Here is a 19,163-nt window from a genome sequence, read left to right as displayed (position 1 = left end):
CTCTGGATATGATAACTCATATCCAGTTATATGGATAACTGATGTTAGAAGGGACTGATTTTGGCAGGGAGTGCTTGTGGAGAGTTTTATACTTGGTAGAGAGAAAGCTCTAATCAAGCATCCTTCAGAACTGCAGTCAGCTAGACCTCTCTGCAGATTTTCATAAAATGTGATACCAAATGTTGGGAGTGTTTTACAATATTTTCAGCTTAAAATGAGGTTGTTTCAAGAATCAAGAATCCATGTGTAAACTTTAAGACAAATTAATTGGTTGGTTTACTTGGAGTGAAAATTTTAGGACATTCATGTAACTGGAGCCTTGAACAGGATCTGGAAGAGAGGAAGGAGCTCCTTCAGAAACTAGGCAAAAGTATATAAAAATTTATTGCCCCTTGAGGGTTTAATTTCTTCAGAAGCAACTGAATTTTTAGACCGATTTGTGTTTGATGTAGTAGCACTTTACTGAGCAGGAAAATACTTTTTTCTACAGACTCTTGGGCTATTTCTGAATCCATTTCTAAGGAATTTCTCTAAGCTAACCCCAAAATGCAAAAATGAAAATTAAAAATTATTTAACCAACTTCATGCTTGTGGAGAATGATTTTTCATGCATTCCCAGTTCTCACTGAATTCCTGACATCATACACAGAAGCAGCAGACTAAAATTGCTCAGCTTCTGGATGGAAGGGAGTGTTTTTAAGTTTCCAGTGACTGCAGAGAGGAGAGTAAATGGAATCAGACTCCATCCCTTGCTATGTTCTGAAGCATTGTTTGCATTTAACTTGTTCAGCAAACACATTGTATAGTCCTGTCCTGAAGATCTGCAGTCAGCCACCTGGAAGTCTTTATATAAAAATGTTTCTTTTCACTAGTGTCATCAGCATTTTGGTTGTATATGAAGCCAGTTTAATGTTCAAGCCCAGTGCCAGGTTAGCAACTCTGAAAGTCAGGCTCCACCTATAAGCTCAGAAAATGCCCTGCAACAGTATGCTAAGAAGTAATAGTCATTAGAAGGGAAAACCCACCTGTTTGCTTATTTAGTAGTGTTTCTTTTCCCCCTCAAACTGTTGGAATTGCTGCAAGAGCCTGTTACTGGCTATGAGCTGAGTGGCAAGGTGCTGGTAGAGAAGGAAGATAAAAAGATGAGGGCAGGCTAGATGTTTACTTTGACTCATCTCTCTTGCCTTCCACCTGTTCAATCCCAGCCTATAAGAAAGAGGCACTTCAGAAAGCAGCGTGTGGAACTGGTTAGAAATGGTGCACCAAAGAGAGCTTTACTGGAAAATGTCAGCAGTGAGAGACATCAATGCACTTCCCTGCCAACTTGCCTGGCCAATATCTTTTCCATTGTTTACCTTGTCACTCTGCCAAGCATTAATCAGAGGCTTTGGAAAGAGACATGGGTTGAGAGTGTATGGAGTTCTGTTAGAAACCTCCACTTGAACTTCTAGGTCCTGGATGTCCCATTCCTGGATGGGATTCCTCTCAGGAGTAACACTGAGCTGGTCCTTCCAAGAAAGACCACCTCAGTGAGAAAGGACAAGTCATTCTCTTGACAGATTCCATTCTCTGTGTCTGTTGCCAGCTGAGAGGCCACGTTGTATTACCAGGCCCCTACAGTACATAATCCCAGATTAATTACTAGAATTTTGCTCTTTGCTAATTGGCATACATATAGGAGTTTGGAAAAAAACCAAACACTGATTATTCACAGCCCTCATCTCTATTTTAATTTTAACTTTTTAATTTTTATTTCAACTAGTTTGAATATGTTTTGATTTGGTTTTGTTTATGAACTGGGATTTAAACAACTAGTGTCTGGTTTCTGAGTACCCAGGAAGTAGTTGCACCTCTGGAAAATGGCATAGAAAACAAAAGAGTCAACCTGTTTTTTTCTTCTTTTTGGTTTCCTTATTTTTATAATATATGGATAGTTTTCTCAACTTTGTGGAGAAATGGAAAAGCCATAGTAAAAACTATGCTGAGGCACTGAGGCATATTTCAGATGTTGTGAAAGTGGAGTTCCTCTACTACTGGATGGACTTCAGCTCTTATGTGGTCTGAAGTGGTGAATAAAACTTACAGCCCATCCCACTATGATTAAAGTACAATAAATACCGAACTGTCACTGGGAAAGTTACTGTTCTCAAGCACAGCTTCATCCTTATTTGCTTCTTGGCTTTGTATGAAAGAGCCAGTTAAACATGTGTTATCAAAAGCCACGTTTACAGCTGTGATGGCAAAATTCCAGTGGAATTAAATGGAACTTTCGCCAGTTGAGTCAATTAAATATTTTTATTTCCAGTTTTAGCTTCATGTGGATTAAAAATGAAAAAAAAATCACAACCCTGTGTTATTATACACTATGCTTACAGCTGAACATCTTGAAAGAGGAATTTTTGGTAGTAGTTTAATTTTTCTGAAGTGCAATACATGGTTCTCACAGGACAGTATTCTCTTAAAGACAAAATTAGATAGAGAACACCTGAGATTTCCTTTTGTGCAGAAACCATGAAAATTTAATTTTCTCTGCTAGAGAATGTGAGGATTGTTTTTGTTTGCAAAGGTTGGTTTTGTTTGCAATAACTGGTGCTATCAGAGTTATCTTTAGTGAAGGGCTGGAAATAATTGATTTCAGTTGCTTGTGATCTTCATGGGGCTGACCTGAAGACATTGCTTATTTTGGATGGGGGCAAGAAATAAACCCATGGTTAACATGAAGGGGAGACACAGTTTGATGGTACTGCTGAAGCATGTCCAGAGCACAAATATGAAAGCAGCTCCTGGGACTTGAAGGCATTCTTAACTCAAATGCCAAGTTTTGATACACAGGCTTTCACTTGAGGGCAATTAACCATTGCAGTAACCAATAATACAGTAACCTACAAGAGTGATGGCTTGTCTGGTTGGCTTTCTGTAAGCCATACTATCTGGCACCAAAGATGACTTGGGTGAATTTTGAATATTCTGCCATTTATTAGGAGTGAGCCAAGAGGTCTGTGAGTCTTTTAAGTGCCTGAGGGAAGCCCATGGCTTTAACTCATGAGCATTTTGCCTTAGTAGTAGGATATTTTTGCATCAGTGTTTATGTTCTCTTTAACTTGGATAAACATTACTGGAAATCAGACTAAAAGAAGCCCGATGCAGAATTTTATCTTGGCCTTCAATGTTTGCTTTCAAAGAAGGTTTGCCCTGCACAAGAGATTCATCATTTATTCCACAATGAATGTTTTCTTCTTTGTTCCATGTTTAGTATTTCTTACTGACATTTTATCCTGTGAACATCACATATGGGTGTGTAGCTTTGTGTGTGTTAATAATTGTAATTGAGTGCATGGCAGGTTGTGATTTCAAAACATCCTGACTGTTACCTTTGAAGTCACCAAGTAATGTTACCATGCAACAGGATAAGCAACAGTCCTAAACATCTGTGTAAATTGCAGATGATTTTAATGGGTCAGTCTTCTCAGGAAAAAAGCAATTCACAAAAACAGACTTTGCCTTTTGCAAAGGGCAAGCCTTTCCTTGCAGGTCCTGTGTGATAAGAGATAATTTGGATACATTTACCTCGTTACAAGGCCTGCAGCACAGGTAGAGAATCGCAATAGATGATTTTCTGCATATGTTTGAAGCAAGACAGGGCTAAGCAAATTCCAGGCATCTGGGAAAAAACACCACCACCCTTCTGTCAAAATTATGCAACTGAAGGAAATAAAAGTCAAAAAAGGGAAACAGGCAATGCCTTAACTATGCCAGGACAGTGCAAAGAACCTTGTAGAGGTAAGATAAAGAGATTATAATGCTTTGGTTAAAAATTATATGCTCACTGTGGATTTACTGGTTGCAGTGGTGTGGCCTGTGTTTTCCATGTGGTTGAGTCAGACAATATGTTGTCCTGGAAGCCTCTTGTTCCTGCAGAAGATGCAGAACTCCTCCACAGATACTGAATCCAGTTCAGTGGACTCATATTTAATAAACTTGATGTGAGCAATTCTTTGCCACTGATGGGTTTTAATTACCATTTTTTCCACACTTTGATTTTTTATTTACTTTGCTTCCATAACAAATTAGCTTAAGAACGTAAAAAAGATCCTCTGTGACTCCCTGAGGGCAAACCTGATGAGGAGGGGCTGAGGGCACTTGGTTTGTTCAGCCAGGAGACTGAGGAGAGACCTCAATTACAACTTCCTCGTCAGGAGAAGAGGAGAGGCAGGAACTGATCTTTCTCTGTGGTGACCAGTGACAGAACCCAAGGAAAAGGCCTGAAGTTGTGTCAGGAAAGGCTTAGGTTGAATATTGGGAAAAGGTTCTTCACCCAGAGGGTGGTTGGGCACTGGAACAGCTCCCCAGGGAAGTGGTCACAGCATCAGCTCAAGAAGTGTTTGGACAATGCTCTCAGACACACGGTGTGACTCTTGGTGATGATTCTGTGCAGGGCAAGGAATCAGACTCAGTGATCTTTGTGGTGTTTTTCAACTCAGCATATTCTGTGATTCTATGATTCCTTGCAAAAATGAGGTGTTCTCCAGCCATTTTGGCCTAAGAGAGAGCAGTTACCTGGGCAGAGAGGAAGGAAGGAGCCCAGTCAGTTGGAACTGTAGATATTGCCCTATCCAGGGCAGCAGCTGTTTTCTTTCTGCTCTGTGTTGATGAAGGTGCCATGTACAGGCTTTGAAAGTGGGGAAGCTGTGAAGCCAGAAGAGCAATTACCAGTGCTGGGAGGGAGGTCTGGAAAATTGGGGGGAAGTCCCACAAACCAGCCTGGATTTGGTGTCTTTGAACCATCCAAATCAAACACAGACTTTATGAGAATTTCCAAGTCACTAGTGGAAACTCAGGGTCTGGAATTTATAGTTTTGACACCTACTATAGTTCAACACTGCTTATTGTGATGGCTGTATATAGAAAGTGTTTTTATAGGATGCCACAGAGGTAGTGCAGAAGGAGATGGAAAGCTGGAAATTAGCAGTGCTTTCTCCGAATTAATTATTAGATTTGTGATCTCCGTGGATCAGACATTAGGAGAGAAATTTAGTCCCATGAGGGAGTGCAGGAACACAACCCACTGGCTCTTGTCTCCCTCAAGACAGGGAAACACTCGGATTGGGCACTATTTGGGGGTCAGATTTTGACTGGTGATGAAACTCCTTTCTCATGTTTTAGCAAGAATCTGCCATAACATTAACAACTCTCTCCATGAACAATCTTGTTCTGTACCACTCTTTGGTGGGTGAGTGTTTGAAGGAAAATTTGCACTAGCACAAAAAAATTGACTTTTCTGGACCACATAGTAATTTATAGCTATGAGGCATGGAAGACTCTTCTGACTTACAATAGTTGCACCTTGGTGTAGTCCAGAGGTAGCTCTCCACAGGAAGTGCAGCCTGGAAACTGGCCGATGCCTCTGCATACCACCTTGATGAAACCACCATGGCAGCAGGAATGTTTAAGACCCCAAGAATGACATTTCCCTTCAGATACTGCCAGGGGAGGGATGGAAAAAGAACCAAATAATTTTTAATTTTCACCTCCTTCCTTCTCTGCCATCTGTTTTTAGATGAAAAATAACATATGGAACTATGATCCTGGTTAAATAATAAACACTGCCCAAACTTTTGATCAAAATGTGATTGAATACTATTTCCTTAGGTTTACCAGGTGAGAAAGGAGAAAAAGGCAATCCAGGTGTTGGAACACAAGGACCCCGAGGCCCGCCAGGATCCACAGGTAAACTTACATTTGAGGTTTAAACTTACATTAAACTTACATCTGGATTAGACCACTCTGACCCACATGTGAAGAGGGTTACAGCATCTCTGTATTCATCCTTAAGAAGAGCAGTAGTTCAGGCCCCTTAGCTATCATAATGTTCTTACTTTGTAATATCATCTTAGGATGTGCCACATGATGGGGTCACCCATCACACAAGTATTTTCATTTTCCCTATGACAAACTGCTTTTCCAAGCCCACCTTTTAAAAATGTTTCCATTTTTTTTTCCCAGACACAGGTTCTGGAGTGGGAAAAAATTAATCTGGACTAACTACATAGGTTTTCTCATTGGTGTAATGTCATACCTAAATGTGAGTTAACAGAGAAACGTATTGTAATTAAACATGTTATATCACATGGATTTATATTTAGGTCCTGAAAAAGCAGAGAGAGTGATAACTTGGACCTGTTGAAACAGGAATAAATTGCACTGACCTCATGAGAATATCCTGGCCATTAGGCACTGGTATTAATTCACAGCACTATCCAGAAAGTGTACTGAAAAAGGGAGTGGGAGGAATCAGGAGCTGTGCAGATATCCAGGGCTGTCCTTTCCCCATGAAAATCCCGTCCCAGAAGTCTGATGTTTGGTGAAACATTTTCACCAGTTCTGGCTAGAAGCTGTCTCTCTGGCAAGGAAAATGAAGCAGCAGCCAGAGAGGAAGCTCATTGGAAGTGGGTCTCCTCTCAGGCTGCTGCTCTGTCTTCCTTGCCAGAGGCTGAAGTCTTTCCCTCAGGTTGCCCAGCAGAGTCAGAGCCAGGATGCCTTGCTCCTCCCTCAAGCTGTCCCCTGGAAGTGTTTATAGCACACTCAGTGCCATGTTTTCCAGGCCAGGAAAGATGGCTTCATATCCCTGCTTTCATGAAAGACATTACTCAGATGTTTCATCTCCCTGTTCTATGCAGGACCTCCAGGAGAAAGTCGAACTGGCAGCCCGGGACCACCAGGATCTCCAGGTCCAAGAGGTCCTGCTGGTCACACGGGATCCCCGGGCTCACAGGGTCCTGCTGGGCCTCCAGGGTACTGTGACCCATCCTCCTGCGCTGGGTACGGCATGGGAGGTGAGTAGCGAGGAGTCGGGACAGCTGCTGTTTCCGGAGGTGTGGGTGGCATTTTCTAACAGCCCAAGTGAGATGGAGGCTACCAATGAACCTTGCACTAAAATGTGGTGGTTCCCTAAAAATCTGCGTGTCCAGTGTGGCTCTGCTTTGTGGGACGGCAGCACGAAGAGAAGGTGACCCAGCGTAGTGACCAAAGGAAAGCGACCAGCGTCTGACCCCAGCCTGTAAAACTGATCCTGCCTAGTGGGTTTTGTCCTGTATGTGTTTGTGTAGTTGTACGAGCCTGTTCGATCTCAATGGTCTGTGTTGAAGCCCTACCAACTCATGTTTGTGACAGCAGAGTTTTTACTCTTACAGTTTTTTCAAATGTGTTGCTCAACCTCCCCTTCCATGTGCCTCTGAGTGGCATGAGAGCATGACCCTTACTAAACCTGTAGTAGTGTAACCTGGCACAGGGATGCACGTGTCCATCATTAACCAGTGAAGCCATCTGGAGAAAATGATTCTTTCTGTATCTTCTCTGTATCCTACTTTCCCATATCGTTACAGCACGGAGAGGCTGTGGGAAGAAGTTAACACAATTACCAAAAATTATACCACCCAACCTAAAATCAAAATTTATTAGTAAAGCACTAAACTAAAAATGTTACGCGTAAGGCATATTTGTTTGATGTTTACGGTTTAATCTGCCCTGAGCTGATTTGTATGTTTTACTTACCTGAATGTTTTTGTTGTCGTCTCTTCCTATCCTTTTCTCCTCACTTCCCCTCCCCGTTGTTCATTTCCTGTTTTAAGGCCCAATCCCTTACAATGGCTACCAATCCAGAAGGTGAAAGGCTCATTCTGGTTCAGGTCTCATTGCGCTGAAGGTCAGAGATGGATGCTGAACTGCTCTGTGCTTTCCAGCAACAATAATGACTACCACTAATGAACTTACAGCTGCTGTACATGCACTTGGCTTCCTGGCACTGCTAAAAATTATTGCCTGACCCATTTTTGCCTGCTAATCATGTATTCTAGCCCATAATTGGAATAAGCTATAGCAGGCAGAGCGTGCAGTATATAATGAGCACAGTATTACAACCGGACATTTGACAAATTGTGGTGGTGGTTTCCAACTAACTTGGCTGTCTGTTGTGGGTTTCCAATTGCTCCAGCTTATTAGTTTTGTTAAATGTTTTCATTGTTCCTTTATGTGAATAAAAGATATGTATTTAAAGATTATATATATACTCACACACATGATACAGAAATATATCTATATATAAAATGTCAATTTCCTAATGAATGCTTTAATTTTCTACTCCCCTTCTCCTGTGTTAACCGTATGAATACTCTTGGTGGTGGTGGGTTAAGGTGGATACGGTGAGCCAACTGATCAAGACATCCCAGTAGTGCAGTTGCCACATAACTCCTACCAAATCTATGACCCCGAGGACCTTTATGATGGTGAGCAACAGCCGTACGTAGTTCACGGGTCCTACCCCTTACCATCCCCATACTCCCAGTCCTATCCATCACCTCATCTTGCTCAACCAGAGTTTACTCCTGTTCAAGAAGAGATGGAGGCCGTTGAACTGAGATCCCCGGGAATCAGTCGCTTCACACAGAGGATAGCCAAAAGGAGCGTCAAGACCCCGGTACGCACAAAGGCGAACAGAAAAAGCCCCTCTCAATGAACTGTTTAAAAAAGGGAAACATTTTATGCACACCTGTGTTTGGCCTTTTGTCCTGGTGCCTCACCTGTCACTGATGTTTACAGGCTCTTATGTTAAAGGAGAAAAAAGTGTACGTGGCCAGTTGACACAACAAATAGTGGTAATTATCTTGCATGCCAGAAGTTTAGTATGTTAGTGGGTTGGTGCTAGCTGATGATGAAAGGTCACTTGTAGATCTTTCTCTGGAGTACTGTTCCGTTCACTCTTCAAAGTGCATCTGAAAAAATGCATCTGGCTAGCGGGTGTATGTAGAACCAGTCACAGAAGTTAATGTTTGGTTATCCATTTTTTCCCAGTTGATTATTTTCTGTTTGTTTTGGATGAATTGCTTTACTAGCAGAGTAACCTGACTAAATCCACTGGAGAACAATGCATCAGGTGTCCTTGCACCTGGCTTATTATTCTTTTGCAGAGATTTCTTACATTAACAGACCATTGTTTTCTTAACTCACCTAAAATAAATACACAAGAATGTTCTGTGGGAGCACACTGATAATTTATTGTGAACCTCTTTCATTTCTGTTTTGTATACAAATAAAAGTGGCAAGCTTTTGTATGGTAAACCTGTATTTATTTGATTTTTAACTGAAAACAATTGCATTAGATCTTCAGGGGACAGGATATAATGAGAAGGAAACACATTTCCCGTTTTCAACACTTTGGGGCAATGGTTTTATTTTAAAGGTTGTAGTATAAACATTATTTAGCCTTATTTTTTAAATTATATATGGACAAATGCAGAGAGTAACTATGAGCTGAGGTAGTTGTACCAACTGCGGATGCAAAATTCCACATGTGACATGCCCAAGTCAAAAGACTGACAGGTGTAGGTAGGAACTTGGATTGGCTAACAAGGAGAGGAAGGCAAAAACACTTGAGCACAGGGCAATTCATCATCCACAAACAAGGTAAGTGATAGACTCAATAAGAGCACTGGAAACTGAGCAAGATTTAGCTCAAAAACGGCCATTTAAGTTGAAAGCGTAGGTTTGGAACACTTTTTCTTCAGCCCTATACAGACATGGAGAGGTTGCCCTGTACATCCCAGGACCATCTTCTTGCTCATCCCTGACTGGGTGAGGGAGTCTAGCCATATTCTACAGTAAAGAAAAGCCTGTCAGGTTTGGCCTCTGGCCACTGCCAGCAGCTCCCTTAGCTCATCAGGAAGATGAATGGGTACCTTTGCTGTGTAATCTTCAATTATCTTACCTAGAATTCAGCCTCTTTAGTAGGACACATGATTTGCACATGTGACTACCACGCTCTGGCTGGGGGCTGGATATCTTCCTTCTTTCTGTTTTCCCATTACTTCTTTCATCTCTGACTCCAACCATTTTCTTGGGGAAAGGCAATACAAGTTGATGGAATGTGAGTTGAAAGTCATTTTGTTACCTGCACTTCCATTTAAAATAGAAGGTAGAAAAGCATAATGCAGTTTATGGACTTTATTTTTTAGCAGTTTAACCCCACTTGACAGAACACTGGGGCCCCACAGCCTGGCACGTGCAACTGATACTCAGAGGTATTATTAAACCTAAATACAGTAATGCCTGGGGTCACAGTGTTGATTTCCCTGCTGGCACTGGCTGTGAACACCCTCGTTAATTTACCCCAACTGCAAACTCCCTGGTTAGCCCACTTCCATCCATGTTGTACTGACACAGCTCAGAGGTCTGCCTGAGATATGCTTACCTTCAGGTCCTGTGGAAATGACTGAGATCACTGATGGAAAAAAATCATCTTTCAATCCATGCCTTTGTTGTCTCTGAAGGACTTTGTCTCCTGCTAACAGTGCACTATATATAAATATAAATATATATATAATATATTAATATAATATATTAATATAAATAATATTAATATTAATATATTAATATAATATATAAAAATATATATATTATATATATATATATATATATATAGTCTTGACTTGCTGTCCTGCAACATTATATCCAAATCTCAAGTTCTTGTGGGACCACAGAGAGTGACAGGGCAGCACCAGGGATGTAGGAACACACCATAATCCAACTGATCAAAATAAGGCACTTGGTGTTATTCACTCCATGTCACAGCCTGATAGTAACAGCCTGAGCAAATCCCTGAGGGTGCTTGTGGTGTGCAGTCGATGTCAGCTGTGCTATGCCAACCCAACAGCTCCCACAGCAGTCTCCTGGGCTGGGGGAGCAGCTGGAAGCAGCACAGCTCCCCTCTGCTCCCAGGGAATTTGGGTGCTCTGGGCCTGAGGGATCCCCAGCGTGGGACACCCGCACAAGCAGCTGCCACTGCCACCTCCTCCCCACACCACAGGGATGCACATGGAGTGAATTAAACAAATGACTTGGCATAATAAAGTAGCCAAACTCATTCTAATTTTGTAACAATTTATATACTAAAGAACAAGCTTCAACTGCAGTAGTCAATTTGTTTTAACTTTCTATTGTCTGTGTAATTTACTGGCACCATGCTGACCAGAATGCTTCTGGTATTATTGATCATTTAGTGACTTGCTGGACATACCTTGGTAATAAAGAATAACTTTAAGTGGGCTCTACCCAGTTATATACTATTCAGGAATTGTATATTTGCCAAAAGAAGTAAAACACAGTCAGTCAAGATTTTCTCCGAAATCCAGTCTCTGAATAATCAAGAGTGTCTTATGTTTTTTCCAGACCACCCAAGAAACTGAAGCTGCTGAGTGAAGTTCAGCACATAATGGACAGCTGATGACACAAAGATCTTACCAATAAGCTGTGTACTGTGTCCTTACAAAGATAAGAGCATTTACTGCAACCTAGGGCTTTTAAAAATACTTTCACTAGTTAATGCCGTGCAGTAACTGACTTGGATGTGAAGGCTGCACATTCACTAGGTAGGAACTTTTCCTGGGATAAGCCAATCTGAATGTCAAAAGGCCCAGTTAATTTCTTTATTTCACATAATGAAATATGGTTATAAATAAACATCTGGTTTTCTTCCTGTATGATGCTTGTATGAAACAAATGTAGAACACTCAAATTCTCCTCACCAAACATGGTAAAATTTGGCAAATAATGTACCAGCATTTCCTACAACACAGAAAACAGGTGCTTTACTTATCTACAGAACAGCTTTGGCTTGAGGGTTTTCGGAGCAGGAAAGCAGAAAGGAATTTCAGGGAAGTAACTTGCAAAAGTGAAGTAAATTTTTAGACTTTTTTTGCATCATTCAACACTTAAGTTTGGTTTCCTTATTTGGTTTTCATAATAAAAATGTTGCTGCTTTGTTCTGTAATATATTACTTAAAGTAAGTAAGGCATATTCCTGTGACTTGAATGAAAATCAGATTGAGGCTGAAGGGGTAAAAAAAGGTAAAGTATCTCTGTGATCTGCCTTTACTACCTGTTATTTCAACAAGCTCTTTAACGGAATCTGTTCTACACTGGGTTGTCAGCAGACCTCCTCCTAATGAGGAGTCACTTCAGAAAATGCTCTGCACAGCCCCAAATGGGTGTTCTGGTAGGTAACAAGCAGAGTTACCAACACTACTGGAGTGTGCCAGAGTGTGCCATCTTCGAAAGCCAGGCCCAGCTGGAGCAATGCTCTGCCTGGCTACTTTCCAAGGCAGACAGAACCACAGGGATATCAAATCTCCCAATGACAATCATGTAACACCTCAACATCATGAGTAGAATACCATTAGGAACATATTTAATGACATTCAGCAGCTAGAAAGTAGAGTCACCCTTACTGTTGTCATTCAGCACGCCCAAGATTTAGACTTAGATGGAGATGAACAGTAGTCTGAAAAAGTAAGATTATTAAAAAAATAGTAGTTGTTATTTTGGTCCTTAGAGCAAAATGTATCGGAAGATTCCCAAAGCTCAAGGATAAAATATTACGGCTGACGACCATAATTATTCTCTGCTCCTCCTGCACGGGATTCAAGTTTTGCAACTTTTAGAGTCAGCTACTTCATAGCAGTAGTCAATGTATTGTTTCTACAAGATGCAAATACTCATTACAAAGATATTAATTCTTTAATAACAGTATCAAATCAAATATCATTAACAAATACCAGATCATACAATGCAGAGATGGTATTAAGAAGATAATGCCTATTCTTAGCTGTTTCAAATACGTTAATTTTTATAATCTTGCCAAGTCACGTTTGCTAACAGCTGTCAGAAACATTCAGTATACAAGGGTTGACTGAGCTGCACAAATGTTTCCATATTAGAAGAACTTTCTTTGAAGGGAGACACTCCTGATGACATCTTCTTTTCTTGTTATTACTTCCTTCGAAAATCTTTAGGTCTGTGGGTGGAAAAAAAAAAAGGTGTTTTAAGAAATGCGTGTGCACTACAGCGGCTTTGCTTTAAGGCTGCAGTAGCAGCCTCGTTTCATTTTCCTACTCTGGTGAAGTTTTTTTTACAAAGAGTATTTTCTGGATTACACAAACAAGACAGAACAAATTGAAGAAATTTACTAAGACATCTATGAATTTACAGACATCAAGACTAATTGGTCACTCCTACTTTCCTAAGCAAAACAAAATAATCTTGAATTGAATGCAGTCTCACAGGGCCTTAACACAGGTACTGATTTGTCTCCACTTTTAAAAACTGAATAATTAATGCATAAGGTGTTAAGTTTTAGTTAACAGCATAGTCCACCATGACTACTGAAACAGTTAAAACTGATGATTTAAAAAAAACGTTAATTTGAATCTTAATTAAAAGTTCTGCAATACCATTTGCTTGCATGACAAATGTGGACAACATTCACACAGAAGCAGACTGCTGTTTTCAATCCTTTCCTATTCAGGCACATCTCTCGCCCTGCCTGCCACACATGCACTGCCTGCAGGAACCACATTCTCCCTGAAATGACACAACTCAGACCAGCTCATGGCCTTTAGAATGCCAAGTCTGCAGACTAGATGCATGTCTAGGTCTCCAACATGTCCTGCAGAGAAGCTGCACATCCTGGACTCTGCCCAGTCACTCCCCAAACCCCCAGAGCAGGCCAGCAGTCTCTGAGGTACCCAGGACAGAACAGCCACTCCTTGCAGCCCCCATCCCACACAGATCTGTGGGAACGCAACGCTGCTCACTGCTTCTCTCATCTGTCATCAAAGCAGGTTGGGGAACTGACCAGGATGCAACAAGAGTTAAAACAATTAAGTTTAGAGACATCTAAAGGAACACAGGGCCAGATTTGTTGTGAAGTTGAATGAAAAATTCTGGCATACAGTAAAACCTGCAAACCACTACACTAACCAAGTTAAATTTCCAAAGGTGGTAGATTTTATCTGTAATTCAGCTCCATAGAGGAAATGAAAAGCAGACAGCAATGAAAGCAGACAGCTTACTTTAAAGACTGAGAGTTTAAATGGCTGAAGACATGCAGAAATCCAACACTTGCTTAGTCCTGTGTTGCAGTTCTAGAATTTGCCAAGCAATAGCACTGCAAAGTGAAGTCATTCATCCAACTCTTGTATGAGCCCATAGGTTCTCACATGAAAGCAACTCTGGAATTCAGTTTGTGTTATTTCAAGAATAGCATATGAAATTGTGTGAATTTTACAGAACAACTATAAAGAAGAACTAATGTTCATACTGTGATGAATCACAAAGCTGCTTTGTTTCCCATTTATATAGCATATTCTGTATTAACATTTGGACATACATATTTTGTGCATGAGAGAACTGCTGCAAGCACCACATATGCTGTCTACATATTTATTTAATGTTGAACTTGAATATACTCAATGTTTGATGGCTGCTGTGTGCTGGGAAGTCAAGTCACATTTTCTAGAATTCCAGACTTCAGTACTTGGAAATTTTCATAGAATCACAGAATGATTTGGGTCAGAAAGGACCTTAAACATCCTCTGGTTCCAGCCTCTCTGCCATTCCACATTTTGTTAACTCAGATCTCACCCTGCATGCCAGAATAGCAGGTATTTTATTATATCAAACTGTCTGTGGAGTAGCAAGAGTATGGGAGTTTGAAAAATTCTCAGCAGTGACTTAGAAGGTTTATCACTACATCCATCCTAGACAGGTGGACAGTGCTGGAAGACTTTAGGCAATGCAGCATGCCAAAGATGTCCTTGTCTTGCAGCTTATGGTTATTATTCTTTCTTTTTATAGGCCAATCACTCCTCTTGTGCAGTGCTCAAAGGATTTTGCATTTTTCTACGAAGGGCTCACTTAAAACTTCAATCTAGTGTTATGCTGGAGTGCTGCAGAGCTACGGTCTCACAACACTTTGTTCTGGGGTGAAAATCCTTTCTTTTTCTTGTTTGCTTGTAATCTGCATTTCAACTTTAATGCTCATTGTCTTAAAATTTAAATGCATAAAACACTGGACTCTTTGTAGTCTTATGAAGTTAATGAAGCTTAAAGACAGGATTTTCCACACTAAAACACTTGTGTGAACAAATACAAAAGTTTTTAAAGCCTTTTCTATTGCCACAGTAGGCTTTTTATGCCCACTAGTACTTGGCTTTTGGACTGCTTTTGAAGAGTCCTTGGCACCAGGAAAGCTAAGCCTTGAAAAACACTGCCTTTGGCAAAAGTGTTATAGGCATTTTGTCAGATGAAGAATATGAACCCACAAAAACATTGTCTACTCAGAGAGAATTATGAACTATTTGTGACTCTTCCTCCTTGATGGCAGCGCTTTTGCTGTTCCTCAGCAAAGGCCTGAGTTTATGCACTTGGAACAAAGGAAATGCTACCTCCTACAAGAGACAGTTCATAAATTCACCCAAAGGCAAGACTTCACATAGCTGCTTCTCCTTTTTATTTTTAAAGTAATTTCTTTTTTTTCTTGAGGAAAAAAAAGCTTTGCTGTATATTGACAACAGACTCCAAGACAAGGGGAAATGTGGGAATGTGGGAACCGATGTATCTGCAGTCTATGCTGAAATGCAAACTATTATGGGTTCACTGAAAATAAGCGACACTAGTTTGTGCACCAGATGTCTATCACTTAATTATGAAAAGAATATTTGTTTTACTAACATTTTTATACTCCATGTAAAAAGTGTTAAGATGGTTCTGTGAGTTCTAGGCAAAATACTCAGCAAATCAGCAACCCAACAGGAGGCCTCTCAGTGCTTCTCAATAACAAATACTTTATCATTGAGTAAAAGGCACTGAAGAGCTGGTCCTAAGTTCTGATTACAGCTTTTAAATCTCCTGAAGTTTCCCAGTGAGGTATTGGACTCTCCCTCTCTGAAGACACACAAAACCCACCTGGATGCTTTCCTGTATAACCTACTCTAGGGAACCCTGCCTTGGCAGGACTTGGCTGAACTGGATGATCTCCATAGATCCCTTCCAAACCCTCACAATTCTGTGATTCTGTAAATTCTCACAATTTTTATCCATATTCACAGTTATCAGAAGAGAAATACAGCTGATGTAAACTGCCGACAATCCACAGGCAATGGAACTTACAAAACAGATAAACCTGCACGTATTTCCAGCTCCTGTGATCAGCTTTTGTGATGGAAAACAAAAGGGTCTTAGTGATCCCCACTGCAACTGGTAGAAAGCTTTCCAAAACTCTTCAGAATTAATGTATTTCACAAAAATGCTGGTTTTTGATACAGATGCCAGCCCTACACTGTACAGTGCTGAAAAAAACCCAATGGACTGTGAGAGTTTTCCTCTTTACAGGAGAACAGTAACTTCTTTGCTCTGTACCCCACTTCATGAAATAAGGTTGGGGTCAAACGAAACCCTAGAACATGGGGAAGTCCTGCCTTTCATCATGGACTTTAGAGATGACTTGTAGAGGCTTATGTCCTTGGGCTAAAGCTTGCCATTGTAAATTCTCTCTTCAGTGTCTCTGCAGATTTCAGAGTTACAATTATGTCTGAAAAGCACTGCAAAGTGTAGAGCTGGCATCTGTATCATTAATTAATACTGAAATTTGGTGAACATACATGTGCTTCCCTAGCAACTCCAACTCCAGCATACACCCTTTTGTGCAGCTGCATAAAATAAGGTTGTCTTTAATCTAGGTCAGTTCTCTGATTCTCCCTTCTGTTGCCACACAAGCAGAATGGAGAGGCAGGAAGTGATGGATGATTCTTAAAACTGAGCCTTATTGCCAGAAAAAATGCTCACAAAGCTATGACCTCTGCCTCTGAACATCTCAGATGGCAAACAGAAACTAACGGCACAAAAGGACCTACTTACATATTTGCAACTATGATGGGACCCCCCACTTCACAGAATATTCAATATTCTTTTTCAGTGTGATGTGAAATATCCTCTTCCAAGGGTATTTTTCCTGTGAGGAAGGACAGGACAGAGACCCTCTGCAACAGTTAAATGTGTTCAAATCTCAACTCCTGGAGTGAATATTTATTTCAATCAACTCTGAAGAGACTTGCTGAACAGCTCCATCTTTATTAAATTCTTGTCAGCACATTCCAGCAAGAATGTTTCCCTTTGCCTAGCAATGTTTTGTGGAGATAAAACAGCCTCAGTAAAAATAAAATAAGGGGGGGAGGTGAGTGTTACTTTATGAAGGCCAAATCTAAGTAATCACTAGTTTGTGTTATACTGCAACTAACTCTATTTCAAAAATATACAGGACAACTTCATCACCTTATTTCTAGGCAAACAAGCTAAAATCTTGTAGCATCTTACAGCAGACAGGTTAGCATTACTAATCTCAAAGAAATAATAAAGGTAAGGCTGCAGAGTAATATATGACACTGTCTATTCTATATGTACAGTGGTTATTTTACAACCCAGACCATATTTTAAAAAATATTTTCTCTTAATTTTTAATGACTCAGAATACTTCTTCAAAATTGCATATTTTAATCCAAATGACTTTGTTTCTTAGAACTTTTAAATGCACTGGGATTAGCTAAAACAATATAATTTGTGACATTGTCCTTCAACCAAAAGAAGTGACACTCCTCCCTGGTTTCTTCTACTGCCTGCTGCTGATAAACAACATTTGATAACATGATCTTTTCTTCTTTCAAGCTCAAAAAACCTGGATAGCCATCTCTCCACAAACAACACTGCTTTGCTGGTACATTGCATTGTCTAAGACTTTTCAAAAGAAGTAAAACCTCATGGAATTGTTAAGTCATTTGTGTGTTTGCAAGCCTGTGTTAATGACTGCTAATGGTTTCAAACCTGCCTCTGCTGATGCTGAAGAGTAAGACAGAGCTGCACAAGAAGTGACCTGTCAATACCTGCTCTTGACTCAGGATGGAAGCACTGTCTCAAATTGCAATTTTCTCTTCACCTGTGGGCAATCATCTCACCACTGGAGCACATGACCCAGAGAGCTGGAGCTCCCTGGAATTTCAGCAGCAGTAACAAGGAGTGTTCAGAAAGGATTTACTTTTGCATCAGCTCTGCAAAAGGTCAGTGCCTTAAGGCTAGCTAATGTCACAGGCTAATACGGTGACTGAGATGAGAGAAGTGGTACAAGAGCAACATTTGAAGAGTATAGGCTTAGAATTCTATTAAGATTTTACTGCTTCCATGAATGTGAGAAAGCACTCCAAATGCATGAAAACCCCCTTAAACTTAATAACCATCCTGTAAGAAAGGCACATCCATCTCTTCCATTCAGTTTCTATTACCTGGAAAATATAATGTCTGGTAGGATTCTCATTTGCATAGATTATTTATCAAAAATAAAACCAAAAAAGTATTGGTCTTAACTTGCAGTTATCAAAATGTTTTAAGAGTAACTCACCCCAGAGGGTTTTAGGTCTATGGCTGCTATGTCAGCTTTTTATTCAGTAGCCTTTTCTCCCCCCTTCCCCCCATCCTGTTTCTGGAACACTGTAGTGTTCCCCAAAGGGCTGAAAGAGTCTCCAGCATGACTGTGTAGTTTTACAGAAACTCCCCCTGACTTTCTTACACAAGTTTCAAGAATTTTAAGAAACAACAATCTCTCCAAACTTGGATGAAAAACTAGAACACACAAAGAAATAACTCGTATTAAAGTACTTCTAACCTACCCCTAATTTTTAAAGCACAAGTAATATCCATTAGCTCATAAAGGTCTCATTTAAGGGAGTTTATAAACAACACTGTTTTGACAGACTGGGGAAGACCTATTAGTGAAAAGATTTTGTGGACTGATCGTGCCGCTTAGTTACTAGCCCTCAACCACTCTTTGATCCCACTACTCTGTGCTGGCAGCAACACTGGATCTGTATTACTGTGATGCTCTTCTCCATAATTCTGGAAATCACCATCACAGGAATGTGGAATTATTGCTAACTGATGACAGTTGTCTGCTTACACAGAATGGATCTATGGCTCATGTTTCATATCTGCTTATTAAGGGCAATAGGTGGCTTTTAGCCTTTTCTTATAACAAAAGGTTCCAAATAATTTGGTTTTGTCTAAAATTAGCACACAATACACACAATGTGAAATTTGTTGTCTATCTGGCACATATTTTAAGGTTATTTTATGAATAAATGATGAAATTTTGAGTATTTAATTTTTTTTTAATAGAAAAACTTCAATACAGAGCAAAATTTACTGTAAATTCTAAAACAAGAGGAATGTATGTATTTTTCAGGAACATTCTGCAAGTTATGCCAAAGTCAATAGCTATTAGGTAAGGG

General features: G+C 40.2%; 2 protein-coding genes across 8 annotated transcripts in view; one reads left to right on the top strand and one right to left on the bottom strand.

The window, feature by feature from the left end:
- Positions 1-10,368, top strand: part of COL14A1 (collagen type XIV alpha 1 chain) — a 115,646-nt gene extending 105,278 nt beyond the window's left edge. For 3 of the 7 annotated variants that reach the window (XM_088053862.1, XM_088053853.1, XM_014257552.2), the window contains 3 exons: positions 5,650-5,727; positions 6,678-6,833; positions 8,190-10,368. In XM_088053862.1, the coding sequence (XP_087909988.1) occupies positions 5,650-5,727; positions 6,678-6,833; positions 8,190-8,512 (557 nt within the window). In that variant the 3' untranslated portion in view covers positions 8,513-10,368. Of the gene's footprint in view, positions 1-5,649; positions 5,728-6,677; positions 6,834-7,628 lie in introns of all 7 variants that reach the window. The other 4 variants (XM_088053858.1, XM_088053855.1, XM_088053871.1 and 1 more) reach the window with 3 other exon arrangements.
- Positions 10,369-12,212: 1,844 nt separating this feature from the next.
- MRPL13 (mitochondrial ribosomal protein L13) overlaps positions 12,213-19,163 on the bottom strand; it is a 29,982-nt gene continuing 23,031 nt past the window's right edge. Inside the window, exon 7 of the mRNA XM_005516935.3 lies at positions 12,213-12,844. Within this exon, the coding sequence (XP_005516992.1) occupies positions 12,820-12,844 (25 nt within the window). The 3' untranslated portion in view covers positions 12,213-12,819. The remainder of the gene's footprint in view (positions 12,845-19,163) is intronic.

The sequence above is a fragment of the Pseudopodoces humilis genome, chromosome 1, assembly GCF_049639895.1.
Source record: "Pseudopodoces humilis isolate 2021_Gansu_Grassland_sample_001 chromosome 1, ASM4963989v1, whole genome shotgun sequence".
Taxonomy (NCBI): Eukaryota; Metazoa; Chordata; class Aves; order Passeriformes; family Paridae; genus Pseudopodoces; species Pseudopodoces humilis.
This window is presented reverse-complemented; position numbering and strand designations above follow the sequence as displayed.